Source organism: Dreissena polymorpha, chromosome 3 (assembly GCF_020536995.1).
Source record: "Dreissena polymorpha isolate Duluth1 chromosome 3, UMN_Dpol_1.0, whole genome shotgun sequence".
In the NCBI taxonomy this organism is placed as follows: domain Eukaryota; kingdom Metazoa; phylum Mollusca; class Bivalvia; order Myida; family Dreissenidae; genus Dreissena; species Dreissena polymorpha.
In genome coordinates this window covers 82,289,436-82,304,716 of record NC_068357.1, presented here as the reverse complement: position 1 = coordinate 82,304,716, position 15,281 = coordinate 82,289,436, and the positions used below count along the sequence as shown (strand labels likewise).

The window sequence follows — 15,281 nt, the reverse complement described above, 5'->3', positions numbered from 1 at the left end:
AATAATATGCATATTCTAAGTATAAAAGGGGCAATAATTATGACAAAATGCTTGATAGAGTTGTCTGCTCTTGTTTATAGGTTGGGGTGATATTGGTAAACAAGTATGCAAAATATGAAAGCAATATGTCAAGGGACAATGAAAATAAATGGGGTAGTACGAAAACTTTAACATTTGCTGCATATTCTAAGTGGAAAAGGGGCCATAATTATGAAAAAATGCTTGATAAGAGTTTCTGCTCTTGTTTATAGGTTGGGGTCATGTTGGTTAACAAGTATGCAAAATATGAAAGCAATATGTCGAGGGACAATGAAAATAATTGGGGTAGTACGAAAACTTTAACATTTGCACGCTAACGGCACGGCACGGAACGGAAACGCAGACGCCGGGGTGAGTAGGATAGCTCCACTATATATATTTCATATATAATAGTCGAGCTAAAAAGGACTATAGAATAAAGAAAAAGATGAAAACTTGAAAATATATTATGAGAACATGACATAAAAAGACAACAAAGTTGTGGTTCTTGTACTATGCACTACCTTGTATGTCCTCTGTTAATGTATAAAGTTTTATGTACAAACTTTCCATACTAAAGGGGTTTTAGTTCTGTATATCCCCAATAGAGTTCTGGTCCTTGCATGCACTTTTGATCATACCTTCTATCATTATATGAAGTTTCATTTGAATTTCTTCAATGGTTACATGAACAAACTAACAGCCCGATGTTTAGGTTTGATGGACAGAATAATAATGTGCTTACTGATTGCTCCATTTTGGGACATAAAAAAGATTGGGTAAGTACAGTGGAAATGGAGTTACTGGTATACATGTGTATTTAGGATGTAGAAACAGGTAGCTTATCTGTTTTAACGTATCACTCAGAATATACTCCACTTTGTGATGACTATATTGAATTAATTGCAAGCAGGCTTGAAAACATGTTACCCTACCAAGTAACTGATTATCTTCATCTGCTTGCATAAGGCAGAGTGACACTACAAATTCCTAACACCAGATTACCTTGCATAAGGAACAGGGACAGCAGCACAGCTGGGGCCAGGCAGATGCCCACAGCTCTCCAGTAAGTCGTGTAGACACCAAACCTCACACTGCCTGTCTCCTTGGTTTCCTCTCCCACCAAGGCCCCGCCTACCTCTGTCAAGGCAGGGACTTGGAGGTCACGTGACTCAGTGGCGACCTTGGAGCTATGCGGGCGCTTTGTGTCAACGCTGAGGTCAATGGATGCCAGGATCTCTGAGGGTAAACCTACAGGGAATGTATAGGAGATGGAGGGGCAAAAATATTAGCAAGTTTAGTTAGAGCAGCTAAAAAACTGGATAATGCATGTTCTTTGCATCTCATGATTCTAAATCAAGCAAATATTTTGTTTTGCATCAGTCTAATAAATTTTGTTACATTAACGTTATTAAATACTATAGCATAAATATTTTGAAGTTTGACTATAACTTCTGATAATTCTTTCTTACCATGTCTCAAATATAATTTTCAAGATATGGAAAGATTAAACACTATTAAAAGCAGAACAATAATAAACAAGAGCTGTGTTCGTGAAACACAATGCCCCCTACTGCGCCGCTTTGAAGCCATATATTTTACCTTTGACCTTGAAGGATGACCTTGACCATTCACCACTCAAAATACGCAGCTCCATGAGATACGCATGCATGCCAACTATGGAGTTGCTATCTTTAATATTGCAAAATTTGACCTTTGACCTTGAAGAACGACCTTGACCTTTGATCTTTCACCGCTCAAAACGTGCAGCTCCATGTGATACACGTGCATGCCAAATATCGAGTTGATATCTTCAATATTGCAAAAATTGACCTTTGACCTTGACCTTAAAGGATAACCTTGACCTTTCACCACTCAAAATGTGCAGCTCCAGGAGATACGCATTCATGCAAAATAGCAAGTTGCTATCTTCAATATTGCAAAATTTGACCTTTTACCTTGAAGGATGACCTTGACCTTTCATCACTCAAAATGTGCAGCTTCATGAGATATGCATGAATGCCAAATACCAAATTGCTATCTTCAATATTGCAAAATTTGACCTTTAACCTTGAACTTTCACCACTCAAAATGTGCAGCTCCATGAGATACACATGCATGCCAAATATCAAATTACTATCTTAAATATTTCAAAATTTGACCTTTGACCTTGACCTATCACCTTGAAGGATGACCTTGACCTCAACCTTTCACCACTCAAAATGTGCAGCTCCATGAAATACACATGCATGCAAGATTGCTATCTTCAATATTGCAAAAGTTATGGGCAATGTTAAAGTTTTTGGACGGACGGATGAACGGACGGACGGACGAACAGACAGTTCAAAAACTATATGCCACTCTTCAGGGGCATAAAAAAGTTATGGCAAAAGTAAAAGTTTTCGGACGGACGGACAGATGCCATATATTTGACCTTGAAGGATGACCTTGACCTTCCACCTTTCAAAATGTGCATCTCCATGAGATACACATGCATGCCAAATATCAAGTTGCAATCTTCAATATTGAAAAAGTGATGGCCAATGTTAAAGTTTTCGGACGGACGGACAGAAGCCATATATTTGACATTTGACCTTGAAGGATGACCTTGACCATCACCTTTCACTACTCAAAATGTGCAGCTTCATGAGATACACATGCATGCAAAATATCAAGTTGCTATCTTCAATATAGAAAACGTTATGGCCAATGTTAAAGTTTTCGAACGGAAAGATGCCATATATTGGACATTTGACCTTGAAGGATGACCTTGACCTTCACCTTTCACTACTCAATATGTGCAGCTTCATGAGATACACATGCATGCAAAATGTCAAGTTGCTTTCTTGAATATTGAAAAAGTTATGGCCAATGCTAAAGTTTTCGGACGGACGGACAGACGCCATATATTTGACATTTGACCTTGAAGGATGACCTTGACCTTCACCTTTCACCACTCAAAATGTTCAGCTCCTTGAGATACACATGCATGCCAAATATCAAGTTGCTATCTTGACTATTGAAAAAGTTATGGCCATTGTTAAAGTTTTCGGACCGAAGGACAGACGCCATATATTTGACATTTTACCTTGAAGGATAACCTTGACCTTCACCTTTCACCACTCAAAATGTGCAGCTCCATGAGATGCACAAGTATGCCAAATATCAAGTTGCTATGTTCAATATTGAAAAAGTTATGGCCATTAAAGTTTTCGGACGGACGGACAGACTGACACACTGACTGACTGACGGACAGTTCAACTGCTATATGCCACCCTAGTTGCAATAATTCAACTCTAAGCTTTATAGCCCAATGGGCTGCTAGAGCCGCCAAAGCAAAATTATCAAAGGCTCTGGGAGTCCGTTTATATGGACTATATGCCACCCTACCGGGGGCATAAAAAGTTAATTAAAAAAGTTTACAAAACCAATACTGACTTTTAACAAAAATTCTTAAAGCGGGTATATATGATTTTGTCAAATATTTATGAATTTATATAATCTGTGTAAAAAACTTTAAATATATATATTTCAATATAAATTAAAATAAAAGTTAAGAAGAACATGTGTCGAAAAATGCGAAATAAGCCAGATATTTAATTCTGAAATTGAAAACGGCTGTACAGCCGAATTCGCCAGCATGTATACCATACATGTACGATGTGCATCTAAACTTAGTTTAACGGTTTATTTGAATTCCTGCAACGACATCTATTCATACGACACACGAACACTATCTCCAATCCTAATACAAAAACGAATGCTTCGGTTATTGTAGGAAAATATGTACGTCATTATCGGCTCGGGGCGCTAATTTGTCTTTGCTGCATTTTATGAAATTCGGCTTTAATGTATAATTTTTCTTGCCTATTTTGTGTTATTGTAACATATTTTATCAATATATTACAATTCAACACATATAAAAAATCGTATATACCCGCTTTAACAAAAATTGTTGTCAGCTTGCATAGAAAACTTTCAAGTGATCAAATAAGCCCCGCTTGGTGAAAACTGGGCTTAATCCATATGTGTTAAATGAAATTAAAGATCAGCCTGTGCAGTCCATGCAGGCTCATCAGGGACAACACTTTCCGCTTTTATGAAATTTTATAAGTTTAAAGGAAGTCACTTCAAAAACAAAAATCCACTTAAGGCAGAAAGTGTCGTCCCTGAACAGCCAGAGAATACTGCACAGGCTTATCTGGGACAACACTTTGCGCACATGCATTAAGCCAAGAACGAAGTCAATGTATATGTAGACTGAATATAACTCCATTATGTACCTGTTTTTACAATGCGCCCATTGTCGAGTACTATGATCATGTCAGCGTTGCTGAGGAACTTGGTGTGGTGCGTGCACAGAATGCGTGTCCTGCCACCCAGCAACCCCATGATGCACCGCTGGTACAGATGCTGTGCCACGTGAGCATCAACCGCTGCCAGAGGGTCGTCCAGCAGTATCACGTCCTTGTCCTGTGTCAAGATGATGTTGTGAAAGGGAAAATATATGACCAGAGCTCTAGGAAAACAGGGCTTTATGCATTTGCGTAAGTGTTGACCCAGATTAGCCTCTGCAGTCCGTAAAGGCTAATCAGGGACGACATTTTCCACTTTTTTATAAAAAAAATTTTTTAAACAAAGTCCCTTATTAACAAAAATCCTGTAAATGCATAAAAAACGTCGTCCTTAATAAGCCTCTGAGAACTGCACAGGCTAATCTGGGACTGCACAGGCTAATCTGGGACAACACTTAATGTTAATGAATTAAGTCCAGTTTTCCCAAAACGAGGCTCATTTAATATAAACAAGGAAAAAGAGCTTTTTTTAACCTTCTAGGCAAAAAGTAGAGCTGTCACAAATATGACTAATACCTATGCACCACTTAGTCAGCTATTTTCAAGGGCAAATAACTAAGGAATATCAAAGAAGTTCACTGCTTAAATTAATGCCGGCCAAACAACAGTCATAAGGACAAACGTCCAGATAAAGTTCATGAAGATTATACAATACACATGTCCAATAGTTCGTTAACAAAGTTTTGCTATAGCCATTTAAGGAAAATTGCACTGCCGCTGGTGGAAATATTTTTCATTGGACTGGAAATATTTTGGAACTCTGCTTGGATATCATTATAACAAATGTTCTGACCAAGTTTCATGAAGATTTAACTATATATGTGACTTCTAGTGTTGTAACAAGCCTTCTAATGACCTTGTGACCTAAATTTTGACCCAGTTTCAAACTTGGCCAATACATCATTGGTACAAAATTTATGTCCTGAACAAGTTTTGTAAAGATCGGACAATAATCGACTAGAGTGTTTTCAAGGTAAATAATAACATAGAGGACAGACAGCGTATGATACACAAAAGGCGTTCACAAAAGCTCATCAATAAATGTTGGATGATACTATAGGGAGCAGAACCTGTAAAAAAGGCTAAATGCAGATAACTCAGGAGCCAGAACTCCACCTTTGCAGTCAAATATCTAGAAATGAGAGTCTCAGAGTTGCTAGTCTTACCTGGTACACAGCCCTTGCCAGTGCCACCCGCGACTTCTGACCTCCACTCAAGGTCACTCCATTCTCTCCCACCTCAGTCATGTCCCCAGCTGGTAATATCTGCAGTAGGCAAACAAGATGTATAAGGTTCTTGATATTCATGACATTTCAAATTCTAACATAAATTCCCAATTTACTCATTAAACATTCATTTTAAAGTACATTCCCTAATGAATGTTGCCACCTCAAATCTATTTCACCTTCTTGTCTCTGCCTTATTGAGCAGCATCATGCGAAAATGGGTCTTTTTTCATATGCCGCCAGAGATGCTCCAGACAAGCCTGTGCATTTGCTAATGAGACTTTTAAACCTTGCATGACTTTATAGCGGACAGGGTGAATATGAAAGCTGGTTTGGAGCTTCGCTGGCCACATAAGATCTATTTTCCCATGACACAACTCAATTTATACCTTTATGTTGCTGTAAACACATTATGCTTGCGTGTAAATCCTTAAGTCCATCTCACAAAAGAAACTAAAATGCATTTATATAATTTCTTATTCTTTTAAATTAGCCTTTTAACTAAAAATTCACAGACTTTAAAAAAATTAATATTTTGGTACGTTTAAATCAATATAAGCATTACATTAAACAATAAAATCAGACAAATTACCTGAACAAATCTAGAAAGATCACACCAACCTGAAGATCCTCAGTCAATGCACAGGCATCAATCACCTGTTCATACTTCATTCTGTTGAATGGGCGCCCAAACAGGATGTTATCCCTCACAGTGGCATGCTGTATCCATGGCTCCTGGGTTGCTATGGCGAATCCAAGGTCAAGGCCATTCACTCGGATGTGACCCCTCACCCTGTGCATCTCAGCCAATAGGCAACTGAGTAAAGAGCTCTTCCCTGCGCCAACTTTACCTATCACTCCCACAAACTGGCCCTAATGATGGAAAAGATGAGTTAATTTGCAAAAGCTATTGGTTATAGACCAAAATAAAATAAATTGTGTTCAGGACAACAACCTCGAACAAGTTGGGAAAGATAGGGACTAAATTTTTACAAACTCTATTTAAAGACATATTTGTTACAGAGTCATTGAAAAATTGCAAATTAAAATCAGACATTTTAATTCATAAATTTCACACACACAAAATAATGTGTACACTCTTTTGGGTCAGGAGTTTATCAATAGGTAGGTTGAGTGTTCATAAAACGAATTCACAGAATATTCTTACAATTAAATCTTTAACTGTTTAATAATATGTCTATTTTAAGAGCAATAATCTAATTTAAAAATTTGCAATTATATAAAGATGGGTACAAATGTACCAGTGCTGTATAGACAAGAGCTGTGTTTGTGAAATACAATGCCCCCTACTGTGCCTCTTTGAAGCCATATATTTGACCTTTGACCTTAAAGGATGACCTTGACCTTTCACCACTCCAAATGTGCAGCACCATGAGATGCACATGCATGCCAAATATTTAGTTGCTATTTTCAATATTGCAAAAGTTATGACCAAGGTTAAAGTTTTGGGACAGAAACACAGACACACACATACAATGACAGACAGACAGGCAGGCAAAAAAACAATATACCCCCGATCATTCGATCCGGTGGGCATAAAAAGCATACCCTTCAAGGAACAGTTACCTTAAGTACATGAAAGTTGAGATCCACCAAACTAAGAGTTGTCTCCCCTAACTCTTCTTGAGATATTTCTATTTCCATGTTATTCACATGTACTTCACTGTTCTGTTTATGAACTCCAGCAGAGCTTGAGGGGCCCCTATGGCCAGATTCAGCCGCCACCTGCCAGGTGAACTCGGCATCCTGTATTTGCAGGACACAGTCTTCTGGTAACACTTTAAATAGAGGTAGACACTGTTATCTTTTCAGACAAAAAATTAACCCATTCTTGCCTAGCGTCCTGAAAAAAGGACATTGCAAACAGCGTAAACTCAGATGAGACGCCGCATGATGCGGCGTCTCATCTGGGTCTACGCTGTTTGCTTAAAGGAATTTCTGTAAGAATTGTTCTAAATATAGAAATTAATATACTAGACATCCCTTATTTTGGAAATAAATTGATCCACCTAAGAAGAGTGGGAGAGTTCACTCGGCATAAATGGGTTAAAAATGAGGCTTGGTCTTGGAAAAGCTGGTATAATGCATGTGCATATAGTGTAGTCCCAGATTAGCCTAAACAGTCTGCATAGGCTAATCAGGGACGACCCTTTTCCCCTAAATTGGATTTTTGCAAAACAAAAACTTCCTTTATGACAAAAAGGCCATAAATAGGAAAGTGTCATCCCTGATTAGCCTGTGCCTGAACAAGCAAAGTTCAATCAAAAGCCCCATGGATATTATTACCTGGTCTGAAATCAAACTAAATTCTATAAGTATAAAGCTAGGACCCTGAATCATTTAAAACTCAGCTGCTGTCACATATGAAGAGGCGAATATAAATGTGGCCAAACATCTGTTTGCAGTCCCAAGAATACAACACATATATAAAGCAATAAATTAAAAAAAAAACAGTAGAATATTAATGCAAATAAAAGCTACCACTTTTTTCCAGGAAAAATAGAAAAGGACTCTCTGTGTATATTTGGCTGTTAATGCCAAGTTAAATTCATATGGCTTACTAAACGTACGGGCATTATTTTTTGCTATTATTATATTAATTTGTTTATTGATTGATTTCTCTGTAAATTAAACTATATTGGAAAATAATGCAAATAGTTACAATTGAAAAATTATGAGAACAAATGGGGATTGAACAAGAGTCTTCAAGGTGTAAAACAGATGCTCGAAACAATTTACTACAGAACTTAACATTATGTTAAGATGATAATATTGAACATATTGTTTGTTTGCAAGGGGCTCCAAAAGTCATGGGAAGGACCTAAATAAGCCTAATTTTGGGAAAACTGGGCTTAATGCATGTGCATACTGCACAGGCTTATATGGGACAACATTTAAAGCATAAGCCTTGAGTCCAGTTTTTCAAGAACATGGTTCTTTTAGTGCCTATCTATGACCTTGCTCACAAACAATAAGTTCAAAGTTACCAGCTGAACATATTGTGAATTATTTTAGCAAATTGCTTAGAGCATCCATTTTTCATGTTGGAGACTCTTGTACATAGCCCATACAAGCTCTTTTTTTAAAAAGGTTGCTTAACTATTTGCTATATATTTTAAGTCACTTTAAAATCAATCAATAAACATACATTTGATTATTTAATACTTACCTTCACTTGATGAGTAGTAGAGTTCAAGGTCAAGGTCAGGCAAGGCCACAAACTGCTGGACCCTCTGCACGGACACCCAGGCCTCCATTAGTCCATTGAGGACCCATGGGAAGGCATTTAGTGGGCTGATCAGCATCAAGAACAACGACAGGCTCGTGAACACCTGATGGGAACATGTGTGTGTGCATGTTGGGACTATGACTTTGCATGGCACATTTGGTTGGTGTTATTTCAGCATGTTTAGCATACACAGGTCTTCAAAATCTTATGATGATTTAGGTGAAACATAACTGATATGGTAATACTCTTAGATTTCTGGCTTGGATATAATTTGTTCAAAACCAAATGATATGTTGCTTTGTGTTTGATTGCTTATTTATTTTAGCTCGATTGCATATAAAGCTATAGGCTTATTTGAAACAATTGCGCGCTGTTTCCTGGCACTAGAACCACAACAAAGAGTCAATGGGGAATGCTCCCATAGTGGGAATCAAACCCGTGACCTCCCGATTACTAGGCGGACACCATATCCACTACACCATTGCCACATAATTTGACAATTACAAGTGTCACAGTCTGACACTTTGTCCACCTTGCTACCAGGAGGTCACAGGTCCGATCTCCACTTTAGGCGCATTCTTTAGATCTCCGCAAAAGACACCAAGTAATGGTTCCAGTACCCGGAAACGGACTCCAGAGGGTTTCAAATAAGCCTAAGGCGTTCAATGCAATCGAGCTTAAATAAATAGGTTTAAACTAATCTGACAATTTGGGGACGTAGTCACCTAAAAATTCATAGACTTAGGTGTCAGAATAAAAAAATATCCTTTAAAACTCTGCATCATTCTTAAAGTAGACATTGTGCTAATGAAATAATCACTAGTGGAAGCCTGTTTATATTCAAATGCTGGACAAATTTTCTTGGTTATAAGTCTTCATTCTCAAGTCTAAGAAAGGGTAAATACAGGCCCAAATCTCCAGATCAGATACAATTTCATCTGGTTTGATGGGAATGCTTGGAATTGTTCTAGAGTTGGGTCTGGTTTCTACATAATCTCAACAATAAGGTTTCCATAATTAGTATTTGTAAGTTAATCTAAAAGGCGATATATAACCTTACGTATATCAAGAATCTATTTCCATTACCATACAATATTACTATAGTTTCGATATCTTTATGACTCGATCAATTTGCTTTTTTTTTAATGAAAGCTGTGATTATACAGGACTATGAGGTAAAGGATAGAGTTGGTAAAAGTTGTATTTATAGGGGAATCAATAGGGTCGGGATAACACATATCAATGCCGGAAAGGGTGAACGGTAAACATTTTATGAACTGTAATTTTTGTTCAGTGATAAACATGATCAAGTAGACTTACTAAAGATTCAATAGCCACTTATAGATAAGATCTGATAAGATCATCACGATAAGTTCACAATTAATTAAGACCACTATATCAATTGTGGTGCCAATGGGAATTTAACATAACCAAAAATACTTTGAACCAGTTCTCATTTCAATTTATAAAAATAAAAATAAAGGTATTTACATTTTGTTCCATTTAGATATTACAGCATATTATACTTTGATGGTGCCCTTCCAAATGCTTTTACAGAGTATTGCATTATATTTTCCCACCTTGGCAGCTGTTAGCTGGTTCCCCAGCAGAGAATACGTCGTAAATGTGAGAATGGAGATGAGAACCGGTGTTGTGGCCCAGAAGTACACACACATGGCATCCAGGTACTTCCTGCCAGTCAAACTCTTCAACTCGGCGTCTCTGAGATGTCTGATCTTGGACTCAAAGTGATCCTCCCACGCGTAGAACTTCACCACTCGAATACCAAATAGAATTTCATTCATTACCTGAAATTTGCACAAATAATGCCAAATAAAAATTTATTCATTACCTCAAATTTTTGTAAAAGAAAACAACTTCAATATTACTGATTGGCTGTTTTTTTGTATGTGTTCCCATGATACCAAAGGGCTAATCTGGGTCTGTTCGAAAAGGGAAGTTTGGAAATTTTAAGGTGAAGTTTTTACCAAAAACCAGTACCAACCTTTTGAGAAGTTTTTAACAAATACCAGTGTCCTTATGTTTTAGGGGAACTATATTTCCCAAATCACCCTCTTAATGAGCCTTGATTTTAGTAAGAGCTTCGTATATGGATTAAGCCCCTTTTTCCCACAATGGGGCTCAATTTTATTTACTACCATATCTTGCCCACCTTGACTCTGTTATCTTTCTGCTCCATCATGGCCTTACTCAACTGACCAATCTTGATGGCGAGCCAGCGGTTGATAGGAATCAGGAGGATTGCAAAGGCCAGACCAGCAAGGAATGACACACCCACCTGAATAAGAATGAGAATAAGAAGGATTCATATGAGACAAGTTCTGGGAAAACTCAGCTTAATTCCTGTTCATGGTGTAGTCCAAGATCAGCCTGTGCAGTTTGCACAGGCTAATCAGGGGCCAAACTTTGGATTTTTGTTTATAACAGACTTTCTTTAGACAAAAGATTCCACAAAGCGGAATACGTCCCTGATTACAGTAGCCTGTGCAGACAGCGCAGACTAGTTTGGGAAGATACTTTCCGCACTTGCATTAAGCCCAGTTTTGCAGAGCAAGGCTCAAATGATGGAATTCATTTCCGGTGCACTGACAATACAACAATGTCTGACATATTCTATCATTTCCGGTGCACTGACAATACAACAATGTCTGACATATTCTATCATTTCCGGTGCACTGACAATACAACAATGTCTGACATATTCTATCATTTCCGGTGCACTGACAATACAACAATGTCTGACATATTCTATCATTTCCGGTGCACTGACAATACAACAATGTCTGACATATTCTATAATTTCCGGTGCACTGACAATACAACAATGTCTGACATATTCTATCATTTTCGGTGCACTGACAATACAACAATGTCTGACATATTCTATCATTTCCGGTGTACTGACAATACAACAATGTCTGACATATTCTACTCATCTCAAGGATTCAATTAAAATAAAAATATATCACAACTAATTATAGTTTTTACTGAGTATAAACTCTCAAATTGGCTTTCATACTGACTTGAATGCCTTTCTTTAAAAAATACAAAACAAAAACAGACAGTCAAAATTCAAACATGGAACTGTAAATGTACTTATTAATTTTGATTTTTTTTTACTATATAAACATTTTAAATATATTTAAGTTTTTACTGGGTACATGGTGTATTATATAATGATATAGCACCACAAACCTGTTGATAAAGGAGATAGAGAGACACTGCTATCTGAAAGGGAAGGCTCCAAAATGCGTGAAAACTGGGACAAAAGTTCACAATCCGGTCCGTATCTGTGCTCATGAAGTTGGTGATTTGTCCGCTCGTGAATTTACCTGCCCTCACATTGCTTACAGAGAGAGACTTTTGGTAGATGGTGGTTATAATTGCAGCTCTGATTTTCAAGCCTATGACACTGCAGTTGTAGTCAAACTGAGTAGAACAGACTGATCCCAGAAAAGTGGCCACAAACAGCCCCACAGCATACCAGTAGCCATGGGATTCAGGCTCGGTATTTGATTCCATGTATGTAACAAGCAGGTTAAGTAAGATTGGTCCAGCAAAACCAAATATATCTGCCAGAAGTTTAAGAATTCCAAGAAGGTAATATTCCCACCCAAATGCTTTATTAAGAGCTTTGAAAAGTGTTATTTTACTTTCTCCGTGTTCTATTTTACTTTCTCCGTGTTCTAAAGGCACAGTTCTTGGTGCATGTTGTCTTGAAAATGCTACATCTGGTACCGTGCTTACACTGTTTGAACTCAAAGATATGTTGGAGCTTAGAGAGCGATTTAATTTATTACTTAGTTTTCTGTCACACTTTCCGGTTAGTATGGTTGTGAATTTCATGAACAACAGTCCAGTACTTAGCCTCACCGGCAACATAAAGACATCACTCGCACCTTGTAGCGACCTTCTGGCGCCTTTAGCCAGAATATGTTGCACCCAGTGGAACGTTAGCCAAGAAAGACAATTCACATTTTCTTCAGCTACTTTAGTTGCTTCTCTTGTTTGTGAAATGCTCCTATAATTAGTGCCAGGTTGACTTAATAAGGGGCTTCTAGCTTCAAAACTTTCATTAATAGCCCGATAATACACATCATTTTCTTCTACGATCACCCGTACTGATCCTGGCACTAATGTCAAAAAGTAGCACAACAGAAGAAATGTGGACACATAAACACTATATTCTTCCACTGAATTTTGCGATGGGGATTTATTTAATCTTTGAAGAATATTTGTATGCAGCTGTGCTGCTGTAGAGACACATGGTAGTATCATCATAACAATCATTGGTTTAGCTCCACGCCAGCTCGCCCAATCAAGATACTTTAACCGATAAACATAAAAACAATGCAATAGCCATGAAAATGACACTGTACACGTTGTAACTATATCAGAATAGCTCACTTCAAATTTGTTCAGATATTTTGTATCAATCGGTATGAAAACGGCTGTAAAGGTAAGCAGAATCGTCACCACAAGTCTTAATATGACATACCATGGTAATGGCAAGTACTTGTATACCCCACGGAAAGAACTCTGGCTTGAAGCAATATAAAATGAACTTGTAATGGCCAAAATTATGTAACTAGGACACACAACAACAATTTGCTCGAAACAATGGCTGAAGTCTCCATTCTTCCAGGTGGAAAAATTCTCTCCATGTCCACAAAACTGGTGCCAAGGTTCGGAAGACATGTCCTTTTTCTGAAATGCACAAAAACATTAGGAATTCTTCATTTGTTTTGCTTAAATACCTAGAATGTTGTTTGTAATAACGCATATTTGAAGATAAAATACAGTAATCATTGGTTGAGGATCAATAGCTGTAAATGACTGAAGAGCCTGTATAATTAAACTCAAATAAAATGGTCAAAAGGGAATCGGATTATCCTGTGCTAGTTATACGTGTGAGCTACATACACACAAAATGTTAGCACAGTTTCTCAATCCAAACTAAAGTTATTGATCCGAACACTTTTTTAAAATTCTATGTTCCAGTGACTCTGATCTTGACCCAACTGACCTGGATTAAAAGCAAGGTCTTCATGTAAGGTAATCTATGTACACACACCATTTAAGTGCTATATCTCCACCAAAACTTAAGTTCAATATAAAGTGGAAACTGCTTTTCCAAATGTTCAAAGCAAAAAGTGAGCTTGATCTTGACCTGACATTCTCCAACTACAAAACAGTGCTTGATCGAAATGCAAGCTTGCGATATCAAAATCTTTATCAAGATTGGTCTCTGTTACCATTGACCTCTTTAGATTGAAATGCACTCCTAAGCTAGGACTTCTTTTATCAGCTACCTTATTTTGCGAATATAACACTGTGATGTGTGAATAAGATGGATCTAAAAGTGTAATCTAAATTAATGAAGAAAAAAAAATTCTCGAAACAAATAGGGTAAAAATCGTCTATATATCATGCTCTTTTGCATATTGGCACTGATAGCATGATTGCTGTACCTATATACTCATTAAAGCTGAACGCATTCAAAAAAAACCGATGTTTGAGAGAGCTCTAGCTCTTTTATCCGAATCAATAGGTTATCCGAAAGAAGATATACAATTATTTTTTTCAACAAATGAAATGTAGTGCTTGAAATGAAAATGAGACGTAATGGTTGAAATTATTTTATTTTAAAGTGTTATGCCATCTATGAAATAAATGCTGACCGTGTCGAAATAATATTTATAATTATAGTTATTAGTACCTTAATCATCAAGTTAATGTTTATTGATTTCTGTCAAGCGTCTGCCCGATGATTCAGCTGCAGAAATACGGTGTACCTTTCGTATCATAACAACTGGTAGCCGATCTAGGTGTCGCTTTTTGTTTCGAGATTCATCTGCCCCACGCGCAACTGTAGAGAGTGAATTTATGTGACGATTTTTTGTTTCACAGTTATTTAGTTAAATTATTTTGAAATTACAATGTTGGTAATGTAACGACTCGCCCCATAACGACTCGCCCCACTTTTTATAACGACTCGCCCCACATGTATAACGACTCGCCCCACATATATAACGACTCGCCCTATCAAAATAAAATGTTATATTATATATGGTAATATAAATGAAATCAATTCATAATATGAATTTAAGGTTCGTCATTGTTTGATAACCATCGTTCAGCGTTTTTTTGCCTTATACCTGACCTTATATACGTCTATTGCAGGCATATTCTGAAAAGTAATAATTTGTATTTTATGATGTGTTTTTTTACATCTTTGTTCAGTGACAATATTATCATAAAGCAAGACTATTGGATATCGGCACATTTGTCTCATGTCATACTTTCCTTTATATTTATAAAAAGAAGCAAAGGCTAAGATCATATCGACAATTAAAGATTCCCAGGTTAAATTACTCAAGAATTTAGGGATTATCGTTATAAAGGAGACCG

The 15,281-nt window shown here is 37.1% G+C and overlaps 1 protein-coding gene across 2 annotated transcripts in view; it reads right to left on the bottom strand.

Moving 5' to 3' along the window:
- Window positions 1–14,829, bottom strand: part of LOC127875001 (ATP-binding cassette sub-family C member 10-like) — a 34,622-nt gene extending 19,793 nt beyond the window's left edge. Inside the window, exons 1-10 of one of the 2 annotated variants that reach the window (XM_052419725.1) lie at window positions 14,590–14,829; window positions 12,066–13,577; window positions 11,023–11,148; window positions 10,430–10,657; window positions 8,790–8,952; window positions 7,187–7,398; window positions 6,221–6,472; window positions 5,540–5,638; window positions 4,302–4,491; window positions 1,024–1,269 (exon numbers count right to left, since the gene is read on the bottom strand). In XM_052419725.1, the coding sequence (XP_052275685.1) occupies window positions 1,024–1,269; window positions 4,302–4,491; window positions 5,540–5,638; window positions 6,221–6,472; window positions 7,187–7,398; window positions 8,790–8,952; window positions 10,430–10,657; window positions 11,023–11,148; window positions 12,066–13,577; window positions 14,590–14,598 (3,037 nt within the window). In that variant the 5' untranslated portion in view covers window positions 14,599–14,829. Of the gene's footprint in view, window positions 1–1,023; window positions 1,270–4,301; window positions 4,492–5,539; window positions 5,639–6,220; window positions 6,473–7,186; window positions 7,399–8,789; window positions 8,953–10,429; window positions 10,658–11,022; window positions 11,149–12,065; window positions 13,578–14,589 lie in introns of those variants that run through there. The other variant, XM_052419726.1, reaches the window with a different exon arrangement.
- Between the last annotated feature and the right edge of the window lie 452 nt (window positions 14,830–15,281).